The sequence below is a fragment of the Cornus florida genome, unplaced genomic scaffold (assembly GCF_030987335.1).
Source record: "Cornus florida cultivar Cherokee Brave unplaced genomic scaffold, ASM3098733v1 CherokeeBrave_3.0.0_Hap2_Chr11, whole genome shotgun sequence".
Taxonomy (NCBI): domain Eukaryota; kingdom Viridiplantae; phylum Streptophyta; class Magnoliopsida; order Cornales; family Cornaceae; genus Cornus; species Cornus florida.
Genome location: NW_026775581.1, coordinates 61422485 through 61437638, shown reverse-complemented (window position 1 = coordinate 61437638; position 15154 = coordinate 61422485). Strand labels below are relative to the sequence as shown.

Below are 15154 nucleotides of genomic sequence, written 5' to 3'. Positions count from 1 at the left end.
AGTATACTAAGCCTAAAAGGAAATATACTCCTAAAGCAAAGGGTAAAGGAAAGCCCAAAGCTGAGGCTAAATGTTTCAAATGTGGACGTATCGGCCACTATGCAAACAAGTGCAGAACTAAGAAGAAACTCAGTAGCCTTCACATAGAAGAGGAACTGAGACTTCAATTAAGTAAATTGTTACTTAATACTAGTTCTTCTGAACCAGAATCATCAAGTGATTATGGAGATGTTGTCATGGAATTACGGTCTTCTTCTTCCTCTGAGGCAGAGATTGAAAACCCTAAATGTTCCTGTAATCCCTCTCATGATGATTATTATAAGGCAATTGTTGAGATGAATGGGTTAAGCTTAAATGTTTTGACTTCGACTCAACAATCCTTATTGGATCTTATAGATCATATCCAGGATCCTCAAATCAAGATGAAAGTCTTTGAAATAGGTTCTGCTCTGGCAAGATCTAATGAGGATACGGATAATCCAGATTTTCTGAGAGCAGAAAATCATTACAGCATGAAAGAAGTTCTAAGCAGATTAGAACACCAAGGACAAAATTCTCGTCCTGCTAATCTCCCTGATCTTAGAATGGAGATTAATCTTTTAAAAGAAGAAATTCGTCAATTAAAGTCTCGTCAGACTAAGATGGATCTGGAAATTACTCTTTTAAAAGCAAAACCTGCAATTCCATCTTCATCATCCAATGATGAAGTCCCTCAATCAGAAGGTACTAATTATCTCCAACTCTTGAATCAAGTTACTTACCAAAAATGGTATATTTCTATCAATTTGGAAATTAATCAGGAGTACACAATCACTAATGCAATTGCCTTAGTTGATAGTGGTGCAGACATGAACTGCATACAGGAAGGATTGGTTCCTACTCAATACTTTGAGAAAACCACTCAAGGTCTTACCAGTGCAAGTGGAGGTAAGATGCAGATTAAGTATAAACTCAATCATGTTTTCATTTGTAAAGAAAGTATTTGTCTACCATCTACTTTCTTACTCATCAGGAACATGGCACAACAAGTTATTTTGGGCACTCCCTTTTTAGCTTTGATTATGCCAATTGGGAAAATTGATTCTCATGGAATATGCTCTAATTTACATGGCCAGTCAATTACTTTCCAGTTCTTGACCCCACCAGTAAATAAGCATATCAATGCTCTTAAAGATAACATTATCTTTAAGGAAAAGCAACTGGATTATTTGCAAAAGGAGGTATCCTCCTTAGCAATTAATCAAAGATTGGTACAACCCACTGAGCAACAGAAAATTGAGTCACTACGGCAAAACTTTCTAAAGGAAATCTGTAGTGAGATTCCTAATGCTTTTTGGGCCAGAAAGAAGCATATTGTTTCTTTACCCTATGAAAAGGGATTTACCGATCGCATGATTCCTTCTAAAGCTAGTCCCAGCCACATGAAAGCTGACTACTTGGAATTATGTAAAACTGAAATCAGCTCTTTAATGGCTAAGAAGCTTGTCACTACTAGCTACTCCCCCTGGAGTTGCAGAGCTTTTTATGTCAATAAAAATGCTGAAAAAGAACGAGGAATTCCTCGATTGGTTATTGATTATCGGCCACTTAATCTTGCTTTAAGTTGGATCCGATACCCAATTCCCAACATCAAAGATCTTTTAGATAGGTTACAATCTGCTGTAATCTTTTCTAAATTTGATCTTAAATCTGGATATTACTAGGTACAGATTGCAGAAGAAGACAGGTACAAAACAGCCTTTTGCGTACCTTTCGGACAGTATGAATGGACAGTGATGCCATTTGGATTAAAAAATGCCCCTTCAGAATTTCAACATATTTTGAATGACATATTTAATCCTTTTACTGAATTTTCTATTGTTTATATTGATGATATTCTCATATTTTCAAAATCGATCGATCAGCATTATAAACACTTGAAAATTTTCAAAGATGTCATTTACAGAAGTGGTTTAGTAGTATCTGCTCCTAAACTAAAACTGTTTTTAACTAAGGTCAGATTTCTTGGTCATGAAATTTGTGATGGGAAAATTAGACCTATTAATCGCAGTATTGAGTTTGCTTCTAAATTTCCAGATGAAATTAAGGATAAAACTCAGCTTCAAAGATTTCTGGGTAGCTTGAATTATATTCGCAATCACTACAGAGATCTTGCACAGGACACTGCAATTTTGTACACCAGGTTAAGGAAATCTCCTTCCCCATGGACTTTGGAACACACCAAGGCAGTCCAGAAGATTAAACTCAGAGCCAAACAAATTCCTTGCTTAGCTCTAGCCAATTCTTCATGGTTCAAAATTGTGGAAACAGATGCCTCCAATATTGGATACGGTGGTATTCTTAAACAGAACAATCCCAACACAAGAACAGAGGAGCTTGTTCGCTTCACTTTAGGAACTTGGAAAAATGCACAATTAAATTATTCAACCATAAAAAAGGAAATTCTTTCTTTGGTTAAATGCATTTATAAATTCCAAGATGATTTAATCAATCAGAAATTCTTGTTACGCATTGATTGTAGTGCTGCTAAACAAGTACTGGAAAAAGATGTAAAGAATTTAGTTTCCAAACAGATATTTGCTGGTTGGCAAGCTGATTTATCTGCTTTTGATTTTTCTATTGAATATATTAAAGGCAGTTCTAATTCTTTACCTGATTTTCTAACTCGTGAATTTTTGCAGGGTTCATGAATCAGCCCCCCCATGGGCAGGGCCGGGGTAATACTCCAAAGGCTCGTGGCAAAAACAAAGCTAAGGCCAAAGTGGTTATACCACTCACTGATGATCAGTTTCCATATTTGGAGCATGTTGCTGATCTGCTCAAAACTCCTTCTAAAGGAAGCAGCAGTTCCCAGCAAAAACAACAGAAACCAACCATGAAAGAGGTTCTTGAACAAGAAACTCCATGGATACCTAATCAAAGGTATATTCAAACAGTATTGGTACTGGATTCTCAAGATGAGCAATGGATGCCAGATCCTTGGGAAGTAAAATCCAGATATTTCCAAACTCAACAATATGCTGCACCAGATGGTCGCCATAGATATATCTATGAAGCCATTCTTACTGAAACTTCCTCTGTAGAGATCAACCACACGAAGCAATTTCCGAATTCCAAAGATAGTCCTCTTACTTATAGTAAAGCTATCTTTAAGAGGCTTATACGGCCTAGTGACTGGGGATTAAATCCCAATTTGCTAAGGAAAATATCCTATGGTCACAGTTACAATTATTTGGATTATATCTCAGCTTGGACATATTCGTTCTTTTATCAAAATCCGAAACATAAGCATTCTTGGTTCCTCAAGATATGCCCCCAATCAGTTAAGGCTGATTTCCCAAACTGGGTTATACCCTGGTGGGCTATATTTGGCCCTGATCTGGATATGTTGCCCGAATCAATCAGTCAATTATACTTGCCATGGCAACAATTTCATCCTCAATTACGGGGACAGGATAATATTCCTGTAGGGAAATTCACCCTATTGTTCTTTACTGAATTTGGAATCCCTTGGATTTGGAAATGGGATTTCCAATGTGGTTATACCACTGACAAGTTACCGGTCCTCCAGAGGATCTTTTATTACAGATGGTGGTCAGGCATGACTCAAGAACCTATCCAAGCCCTCCTCCATCAGATCAGAAAGAAAACAATGGAATATATGGATAAGATTCCAAAGTTAACTATTCCAGAACCTGAAATCTTTAACCCATTTGAACTTGTTAAAGATATGATCAGAAAACAACAACCATTAATTACCGAAACTGATTTAATGGTTAAATGCATGGATTTTATGAGGACCAAATTTGTTAAATCTTTTAAGTCCTCCACCCCTACAGTACGAGATGATGCATCCATGGTATCAGTCTCTAGCTAGACCAGTCAAGACGGAAATCAGTTTTCCTGTCTAGCAAGTTATGCACAAGATCCCAATGAAGATCTTAATTCTGAAGATGAGCCTACAGTAGCAGACTATTGGGACTCTCTCACCATTCACTTGAGGGACAAGATGAATCCACCCAAAAAGTAAAGATTCCTCTTATCCTGCCGACAGAAGCAGCCAAAGAACTTTACCCAAAAGTCTTTGGTTCTACAGTATGTCCTTCATCAGATGACTACTTTCCATCAGATAAGGAGACAGCACTTAGTGGTGGGCCGACCGACTGCATTATTCCAGCACACGATCCCATGCACTATGCGGACTTCAAAATGTTAATTTCAAGTCCATTTTATGTATAAATAGAGGGCAAGGCTCCCTCCAATGTATCTTTCAATTTTCCTTTTCTCTCTTTTGTAATATTTCTCTATCAGCCTGGAAGTTTAAATAAAGAAAGTTTTCTGTAAGTCTGTTTACTCTTGTTTAAATAAGTTTTCTGTAAGTCTGTTTACTCTTGTTTAAATCTTGTAGTATATCTGTCTGTTTATCTTCTATTACTACTATCGATCCTCAAGATATATATATATATATATCTTTGTATATATATGCTTTCTGATTTAAAAAAAATTCAATTGCATTCTAAAATCCGGCAAGGGGTTTGTATTTGGGATCCAGATTTCCGTCGTTTGGATCCAGACTACTCTTCTCTTCGGGGTAACAATTACCAAACTCTCTGTGCATATGTTTTGTGTTGATTTGATTTCCATGTGTGTGTATATGTATTTTTCAGTCTTCAATTTGATTTCAGTGTTGATTGGCTTCTGATTGGCCTTGGGTTGTTAATAAAAGAGGGCGTAACGGTGATGAATTGACTGGGATGTATGTTGATCCAGAACTCCTTGTATTCTACTTTAAATTGTTGAACACTAATAATGAGTAATATAAAACCACGTGAATCTGATTGGAATTTTGTTAAGGAACAAAATTGTTCTCATTAAGATTCTTATTACACAAGCGAGATCGTGAAACATAGGCTTAATTTTTGGTACCTTTCTAGGCTAAAATTTCATTTCTTATTAACAACAATAATAGTAATAATAACTCTTAAATATTACATATCAAATGTATAGAATTTGATTTATAACCTTCACAATCAAAACAATGTTAAAATTTAGTTCTATATCAAAAAATTTCTTCCAACACCTCATTTAGAACAGAGCATGAGGACTAGTACCTTTTTCTGGAATGATGTTTTTAGTTGTGAATTGTCCATGTACTTAATAATGTATATAACATCATGAAAAGTTATCTTCTTGTTGTTCAATCGGTATAGAATACAATCAAAAGTGGAGGACTATTACCTTTTTCCTGGAATGATGTTTTTAGTTGCACTTATAATAATGTTCATTGTTCAGTAAGTTGAATACATGGTTTCATTGACTCTAATTGGGAACCTTGTCATGCTTGAAGTGATTTAACCCTTTTACATAACTGGGATTACAAAAAGCCTCAAATAAAAGAAAGAAATAAGTAATGACTAGAGAACCAAATGGTGTAATAAGGGTTTAGAAAAAAAAATAATAATAATAATTGATGGTGGAGGAGTTGGGCAGCATACTTTGTGGGTGGCGGGTGTAGGAGGTGGAGAGGAGAGAGAGAATGGAGAGAGGGAAGAAGAGGGAGAGGAGAGAGATGGTTGTGATGATGGAAAATTGGCACTGGACGGTGCCCATGGTGGGAGGAGGCGGCCATGGTTCGGGTGGAAGTGGTAGGTGGCTGTGGCTGTCATATTTGTTTCTTATGGGTTATGTTCATTTAATAAGATCTTTTTATTAAAATTGATTTAAAAAGAAGGCAATTATGACATTCATAAGTTATTTACTCATTTATTTATTTTTTATATTATTATTGGTTCTGAAGCTGGGGACAAGCGATGCCAAGAGGATTCGGTATTGTATCATAAATAAAGCCCATTTCATCTATTGTGAGACATTGAGCTTATTCTAAATCAGAACTCAATAGTAGATATTTTTATCTTCCTTAGGTGCCATCTTAGGGTACCCTCATCTACTAGGCTATGGGAGATTTATACATGACATGGGTCATCTAGGGTCCCTTTTCAGCTGAAACTTAGAAAAAACTGTAATACTGATGTGTCAATGAGTGTAACATAGAGAAATTGTAGAGTCCTATGCAAATACAGAATCTGATACCCTTTTTAAATCCCTATTGATCACTAGATCAGCATTCCATCAAGCAAGTCCTTGGTCCTTGGGATGTGAGAATTTACATGCTATGCATTTGGCCAGTATTGAATTTAACCAAAAAAATTGTTCTTTGTGAGTGCAGTACTGTGCAGGTCTTATATCTACATATATTTGGGAGAGGATCCTTTTGACAAGGAAGCCAAAGAGAAATGTGGGACGTCCACAAACATGACTAGTTTCTCTCTCTTTTAAAGAGAGAGCTAGAAAGTTCTCTCTCTTTTAAAGAGAGCTAGAAAATTATTTATTTATTGTACAACTGATCACAAACATCTAAAAATTATTCTTCACAACCCTTTTGACAAGCTTGTAGCCATCCCTGTTTCCATAATGTAAGCAACCATTTCTTTCATAATGCTTGTGGATTCACCTTATACCTCTTTTTGTACGTCCTCACTTGTCTGGAGATATGTATGATAAAAGTGAAGTTACAAATTAGATTTAAGTTGAGCAGAAAATGAACATGGATGAAGAGTGCAAATTAGTAATTAAACCTGCTTCAGACTCCGTTAATTTCTGATCTGCAATACAAGAAAGAAGCTCACCTTTATCACCTCTATATAGGTATGGAAGCAAAGCAGTCATTAAGCTTCATTCTCAAACCATTTATGAACAGGGACAGACCAATAGAGTAGTACTGAAAACAATGAGGAGAGGATAAGAAACAAACAGCTACAATAAAAATATTATTGATTGTTCACTCATGAGCGAGAGAGAGAGCATTTACCCTTTCTTACTAGGAGTATTCTTTTGATACTATGCTCTTCACCAATGTTTTATTATTCCACCCAAGTTAATGAGCAAGTAATCAAGGAAAGGAAAGCCACAGTGATGGAAAAACATGGTACCTCATACAATCTATAGAACAATAAGGGGAACCAAACCAGGCTCAATGCAAATCTTCATCATAATCATCAGAATCTTCATCAAAATCTTCACAATATTCGTCATCATAATGGTAAGAAATCGCCTGAATATATAAGTGTGTTTGGCAGATGTGGTACTTTTTCCAGCGATGAGCACCCCATGATGTTCAGTCCCTTCAAGGCTTCCAAAGCCTCAAGGCCCTCAATCTCGCGTAAGCTCAAACAGCCACAGAGCTGCAAGTGTCTCAACATTTTCAAGTTTGATAGATTCGGCATTCTTACCATGGATGGGCAATACGACAAATTCAAATATTCCAACGATACCAATATATGTAGTCCTTCGATCTTATTGAGATTTTGGCAACCAATAACTTCAATTTTTTTTAACTTGTTTAAGTTGGACCGATCTGGTTTATTTTCAGGGTGTTTGTACCCACTTATCTCTGAGGATGCTAGAGGGGCCGAACATTCAAGCAAATCAAGTTCAACTATTTCATAGCACAAACGCATATAAAAACTTGCCAGCGATACTAGATTTCCAAGCCCTTGAATTTGTGTCAGCCTATAGCACTCATCTATTCTCAAACTTTCCAGCAATTCTAGATTTCCAAGTCCTTGAATCTTTGTCAGCTTATCACACCCAGAAAGCCACAATTCTGACAAGAGCTTCAGATTTGACAGATCTGGTAGTATTTCCAGTGACTCAACACCACCAATATATAATCCAACCAGGTTGGGAGGTAAACCCAATATACATCGAAGTTTACAGCATGGTTGTAGATTAAGGAATTTGAGCTGAGAAAGGGCATCAATCTCTTTCGGTAGGGTCATAATGTTGCTATGTCCAAAGTCCAACCTCTGCAATTTGGATAATTTAACAATATCACTGAAAATTATCTGATTCATGTTGTCAGGAATCTGATAACACTGCAGGACTTGCAGATTAACCAGATTTGCAAGATTAGGGGTAGCATGCAATCTCCACAAATGTACACGCAGAACTTGTAAACTTGAGGGAAGCTCTGGCAATGCTTCGACATCAACGCATAAGCCAAGGGTATGAATGCTTGTTGGTAGGCTTCGAATTCCTGTAGAATAAAAGCTGCTTAAGTATCTCAAACATCATAATCTCCCAATGCAACTTGGAATGTTACCTCTCAATCTAGAACCACGTGCATCTATAATTTCCAGCTTCTTTAACATCCTAATTTCATCAGGTAGCTCCCGTATTTCAGTGTATGAAATGTCAAGCACTTTTAAGTTACTTGCCATCTGTTTACATGATACATAAAAATATAGAAACAATCATACATGCTCCAATATGTATGTATGTAATGGGAGACGAGAAATGAATTGAGATTATGAGAGTGAGATTTTAAAATGTATGTAGTATATACCGTAATTTGACTCCAACCCTTCCAGTTCTCCGGGATCCTACTACCGCTTAGATCAAGTATGACTAGTTTCTTCGTATGAAAATTGGTTGCTTCAAAATGCAGAGGCGAATCTTGCCAACAAAGCCATCTTAAGTTTAACAAGCGATGCTTGAAATCCCCAACAACAACTTCAGCTTCATTTATTTGGAGATACCGCAGTTTAGATCGTTCTGCGAATTTTTTATGCTCACACGTCTTTCCAGTAGCATCAAGATTTAGGAGTTGGACCTTTTCAGTTACCTGTCAATGAAAAAACCATAAAACAAGTAAACAAATAAAAAAAAACGATTTGCCACGTGCTAAAAAAGGAATTATTAATATTAGATATCAATTATTATTCTTATTTTTTAAAAAAATACCCATTTTTAATGACTTCTCAAAAAAACAGTTATTAGTGTTTAGAGATAATTTTTGCTTATATATATATATAAATAAATAAAATAAAAAAACTCCTTTTTTTTATTTTTCTTCTTCTTCAAATTCATCTTCATTTTTTATTTTATTCTTTTTTCATTTATAACAACCCTAAATAACTTGAAATAATTGAAAGATCGTGCATAACATTGTAGCCTACAACTTAATTACAAATGCCACACCAATCTAAATGTACAACATGCCTACTTTCCGTTGTAACCAGGTGTACTAGCTAGTAACAAGGACATCTAAAATTCTTTTCTTAACCCCCAAAAAAGAAAATGAAAGTTTCAATGGATGAGATGAGTTAAAACTTTTGAATTTTTTTTTTTTTTAAATACTCACCTCACAACTCTAAATAACTTAAATTGAGTTCCATTTTCAATTTAAATCCAAGCTGATGACATGAAAGAGACTTAAGAAAACATTAATCAATGCAAAAAATTTAGCGCTGTAAATTTTTACCATGAATTCCTCAAATACAGCTAAGGCTTCTTGTCGATCCCACAACCTGCTGCGCATTTCTGGATTCTCAAAATCTTCTTGACGGACGATTTCCCTACCAAGATCTCTTAGTTGATCATGCATTCTCAATACATTATCATTTCCAAGTTTTACTAGAGACATGAGACAAAGGACATTAATTTCTGTCTCTGGAAAATAGCCGCAGTCATCCCACATGTAAAATGGATATGTTTTATACATCCCAATAAAAAGACATGCAATATCAAGAAATATCTGTTTTTGCTCATGGGTTAATACATCATAACTTACTCTCAATTTTTCCTGAACTTCATGATTTGGTATTTTCTTCAACTTCTTCGATGTATCTTCCCATACTGTTTTTGGCTTGTCAGATAGAAATGAACCTATAACCTCAAGAGCTAGAGGAAGCCCTGCAATAACTGATACCACCTCTCTAGAGATACTATCAAAGTCCATTGGAGGAAACTTTTTCCGAAAAGCATGAATGCTGAGAAGTTGAAGAGATTGGTCTGGGTTCATAAATGGAGGTTCGTAAGTCTCATCCACTTCAAGAACATTTAAAACGTGCTTGTTTCTAGTTGTAACTATGATCCGAGTTCCCTGACCAAACCAATAACGACTTCCCACAAGCCAATCAAATTGAGACTTTTCATCCACATCGTCAAGAACAATGAAAACTCTCTTTTTGTGAAATCGACGTTTGATAGCGTCCATTCCACCGTTAACATTAGTAATGGGAGGGGGCGCTTTAAGAGTGTCGTTGAGAAGCTGATTCTGCAAATCAACAATACCTTTATCTTTGTATTGTTTGACATTTTCCCGAACATCTCCAAGGAAGCTACAACAATGTTCAAAGTCATGGAGGAGCTTGTTGTAGATGGACTTGGCAATAGTTGTCTTGCCAATACCACCCATGCCAAGGATACCAACAATCCTTACATCATTTGAACCAACATTTAATAATCTCATCATTTCATTCAGATGATCATCCATCATAACTAAGTTGTCAAATGTAACCATGCATTTTTTCTTCAGGTTCAACAACACTGTTTGAACAATCGTTTTTACTAATTCCCCATGCCTGATTAATGTCAAGAAGAAAATGAAAAATAATAATTAGTGACCGAGACGTAAACAATCAGCTAAAATAATGATTGATGTGTTCTACCATAGGGACGATGACTCATGAAACCAACATTTATCATGCTGTTTTTCTTCTTATAATTTGTGTTTGTCCTTCTAATTTGGTAGTTTTTATTGGATTCCAATGCTATTATAAAGTTCCTCTATATATATATATATATGCAAAGAATTTAACGTAATGGGGTTATTAGCAGGAAGGGATTAACATACCCATCAGCTTCTTTGTTGACATGCCAACCCTTGAGTTCTCCAACCTGTTTGAGTGCCTCTTTCCATTTCATAACGGTGCATTCATCAAAACACCTCTCGTGCTTGCGAAAGGCTTCCTCGTAACCCCCAGATTGATGCCTCACATCCGATGGTTCAACATCGTAGAAGATTGGCAGAATCAATTGTCCATTGCTTCTCTTGCAATCCACCATCTGAGCCAGCTCGCGGAGGCACCATTTACTGGAAGCATAGTTGTTGGAGAAGATGGGGATGGAGATACTGGACTCCCTGATTGCTTCGAGGAGCTCAGGACCGATCTCTTCTCCTTTGCGAAGCTCATTGTCATCCCGAAAGGTGCGAACACCTGCGTCAATGAGATAGGTATATAGAATATCTGTGAATGTGCAGCGAGTGTCTGGACCTCTAAAACTCAAAAACACTTCGTATTCGCCTCCTGGAACAGGAACGGAGGTGGCTGAAGCATCAGACTCCATTTCAGATATAATCCTCCTCCTCTTACTTGGACCAGCAGTCTCACTATCCATTTCAGATATAATCTCCTGTGTCTTTTCTGCTCGATCGATCAGAAACACAATATTGTGGAAGATAAATCTTGTACGAGTATTACCAACCACCTATGATACCAAACTCAAATCTCTCTAACTCACCTCAGTGTTTGGCCTTTGGATCTGCAAATTGAGACATTCAAACACCCAATTTATATTTGCAAATCTCTCTCGATCGATCGATGATGTTTGGGTAATGGATCTGCAAATTCTCTATCTGGAATTGGAAAATGATAGACTCAACACAACCCATACACCCAAATTAACTTTCTCAGTCAAGTCAACAGGAAAAAAGGATTATATATATATATATATATATATATATATATATATATATATATTTATATTTATATTTATATTTTTCGGAAAGTAAGGATAATATATTTTTTTCATGCACTCACACATTAGTAAATTTCATACAAATTTCCTCACTATTTCAAGACACAACGTATAATATTTATTGTCAAGGTATTCAAAATCTAGGAAAAATTACATACATATAAAAGTTATAATGTTGGACTCAAATTACAAACCACAGGCGTCAGCAGAACCCATATTACAAAAACATGGACTTCAGTTTCAAAAAATTGACCAGATCCCAACTTCAAATAAATTTGTGATTAGGAAAAGAAATGCCAAATGAATAACGTCCATTAGAATAGGTAAAATAAACACAATAATTTTAATTAGTTTATGGAGTAAGTTAAATCAATAATAAATTAAAACAAATTTAAAATATATGGCACAACCAATAAATTTATATTATTTAATAAATTGAATAATTGAAATGCAGACCATCTTTATTAACATCAAACATTGGTGACTCTATTCTACACCATAAACCATGTTTAATAGTCTACTAATAAAAACAAACCACAAACTTATTCTCCAAGTACTAATAAAACTAAATATTTAATTACAAATTTCACAACCAAACCTATCTACAATAATTACATCTAAATATCTAATGCAAAAGACTTTCTAGACTCCGCCCGTGGCCATATATACATCTCTATAGCATGTTTATAGTGCATATTGCACCCCTTCATAAAAATAAAAAAAAACACTCCTAAACTATGACATTTGTATAAATAAGTCCAATTTATAAAAATTGGACTAAAATACCTTTAGCAACACATTTTATATAATATATATATATATATATATATATATATATATATATTTATTTATTTATTGTGAAATGACTAAAAAGCACTAACACTGACGCTATTACACTGCAAAAAAACAAAGGTTTTTCTTTGGGTTCTGTTTATGTTTTGACTGATTGTGCTTGGATGCTCGGAAACTGCGAGGTTAGTTCTGTAAAAATGGAAGAGCGAAGCTCTTCGACTTTGCAAGGAGAGGAGGAAATTCATCAAACAAGGTACGCTTATCTTCAATCTCTTCGTAACATTGGTATTTTACTTCGGCGATTCGTGGAGGCCCAAGTGTCGATAGAGTCGTCTCTGTCCCCTCCGACCATTGAAATTGACAAAACCCCAGTTCATTCATCCTACTCATCACCAGTGTTTCGCCGGAATCGTGACTCTTACACTCCCCCATCACCGTCAACCGTTTCAGTCCCCTGCCAAGGTTTTACCACAGCGAAGGTAGTAACATACTAGCCAATGTTTTCTGTTCCAGACGCAACAACATTCTGGGCACAAAATTTGTAAGATACTCCGGCCCCATAAATAAATGTTTAAATTTTCTAATTTTGAACATATATATATATATATATATATATATATATATATATATGTATAATTCTTGTAATTGAATGAGTATATTATTCAGATGCAAGTGCAAGACAACAACCATAGATGGGTGACGATTTTTTTTTTGGAAAAGATGAGGGAGAAATAACGAAACGTTCGTTAGAATATGCTAAATTTTCTTAATTCAAAATAGTTTTTAACTTTCATTAAATTAATTGACGTGGTTTAACATTGTGTAGAGAATTTAATTTAAGTTAAGTAAGAGAATATTTAATTTGGAGGATCTAAGTCCATATATAATAACATTAGTTTATTTATTAAAATTTGAGATGTGATCTTGAATCTGATGTGACAATAGCTAAAAAGACATTAATATCCTCTAATTTAATGCATAGTACGTTATAGTCTTTTATAATTTGTATATCTTATTTTAGCAAACTAAACTAAACGAATTTGCTTTGTAATTACAATAGATTTTCTCCCTCTATTGTTAATTTGCTTTCCATCTTAATTTTTCAATATACATACAAGTGTGTGTATATATAAATATTTTCTTCTGCACTCTTGTGTTTTTCAACAACTCTATATCTTCGTTGGGTATGCCTTTAAAATTTAATTGTATTAAAAAAATATCAAATCAAAATACAATTATAAAAATCCTTTAAGTAAATTATGTTAATTAAGGTTCTTGTTCACCAGAAAGATTCATGGTAAAAATTTGTAATTTTTAGTTTTAATTATTCAAAAATTTAATAAAAATAATCTCCTAGATGAAGATATATATACTGGCAAGAATTCAAGTTATCAAGTTATATTAGGGTTTGGATTCCATAATTATAAATTTTGTTATTTTTTTCTCTCCTTTCATATTAAGGATCTTTTCTATATTAAAAAAATTACTTTTAAAACGTACAAAGTAATCAAATAAGGTGACAAATAAATTGCCACATAATTCAAAATAAAATCACAAAATTTTCAAAAATGACAAATTGAGTAAATCTTACTATGGATGTGCAACCAATCAACCCAAATATTCCAATTTGTAAAGTCCAAATCTCATAAAGTTCAGGGCCAAAACTAATAAAACTACTCTTTTTAACTTCTTCAAATATGATAGATATGTCCTTGTCCAGGGTTTTTGGACTCGCTCATCTCCAAATAAGGATGGTAAAGATGCAAACTGTTTGAAGCATGTTAAGGTTAGACAGCTTATTTATATGAAGATATTATCCAAACTTCTCAATGATTCTAATTTTCCAAGGCCTCAAAAATCTTTCCAGCTTAGTGCAATTGCATCTCAAGGAATAATATCAACAAAACTTTCCAACTCGGACAGATATGACAATCTTTCCAGTGGCTTACAAATAATACAGAGATAAATCAACTAGATTTGAAGGTTAGCAAAAGATAGATTGAAGATAGTTATGTCAAGTAGTTGATGGAGGGCACCAATCTCTTTGTTGTTTAAATAACTGGGCTATCAGTACATTGCCCAATTAAATTTCCGGGATACCATACAAAGTGTCTCTTCATACGGGTTGGATAGTCGAGTTTTTATCTGCGACGTGATCCTAATGAATTGTTTTACATGATCCTTTATGAGATACTAAGTTCAAGTAAATTATCACACGAGTCAACACTTAGGGTTCACCAATCCCTTTTTGCCAGATTGTAATTCTTAACTATTGGCAATCGAAAAGTTAAAATCACATTTTCATCTCATTTTGGAAATATTCTTATATGATCGGACAAAGTATCACTTATTAGTTAAACATCAATTTGAGGTTTGTTTATTCACAGGTGACCACGCTTTGATTGGGAATAGGAAAGTGATTTCCAACTTCCATAGGGGATCAGCATTGACCAGCATCGCCTATTATAATCAAATCAATGTATTAGCTGGCAAATAATTGTCCTAAACAAATTCATAAAAGAATAGACTTGAGGACCCACCATGACGAACAAAACCATATATTATAGAGACAATGACTTTAAGAATAGCTTCAAAATGATACTCTGTTACTATTTTATTTAGATGTTATATAAAATAATAATGGTTTATGTGTGAAATTATGGATGAATAATAAATTTAATCACATCAATATTAAATGTTGACTTAGTTGTCCATGAAATTAAAATTGAGGTGTGGACATGAGGTTTGTTATTCACAAGTG

The 15154-nt window shown here is 34.7% G+C and overlaps 2 protein-coding genes and 1 long non-coding RNA gene across 3 annotated transcripts; all 3 read right to left on the bottom strand.

Annotated features, from left to right (window-relative positions):
* Nucleotides 1–5987: 5987 nt before the first annotated feature.
* On the bottom strand, nucleotides 5988–6939 carry LOC132285877 (uncharacterized). Its single transcript, XR_009472629.1, has 3 exons — nucleotides 6869–6939; nucleotides 6636–6778; nucleotides 5988–6542 (listed from the first exon to the last, which is right to left on the bottom strand). It is a non-coding gene; the product is annotated as an uncharacterized LOC132285877 (long non-coding RNA).
* Nucleotides 6940–6993: 54 nt separating this feature from the next.
* LOC132281156 (uncharacterized) lies at nucleotides 6994–9007 on the bottom strand. The gene is made up of 4 exons (XM_059782887.1): nucleotides 8978–9007; nucleotides 8405–8683; nucleotides 8162–8279; nucleotides 6994–8095 (listed from the first exon to the last, which is right to left on the bottom strand). The coding sequence occupies exons 1-4, from the start codon at nucleotides 9005–9007 to the stop codon at nucleotides 7092–7094; spliced, it is 1431 nt and encodes a 476-aa protein (XP_059638870.1). The 3' UTR covers nucleotides 6994–7091.
* Nucleotides 8902–11527, bottom strand: LOC132284229 (disease resistance protein L6-like). Its single transcript, XM_059786311.1, has 2 exons — nucleotides 10697–11527; nucleotides 8902–10424 (listed from the first exon to the last, which is right to left on the bottom strand). Exons 1-2 carry the CDS (start codon nucleotides 11239–11241, stop codon nucleotides 9239–9241), a joined length of 1731 nt encoding a protein of 576 aa, XP_059642294.1. The 5' UTR covers nucleotides 11242–11527; the 3' UTR covers nucleotides 8902–9238.
* Between the last annotated feature and the right edge of the window lie 3627 nt (nucleotides 11528–15154).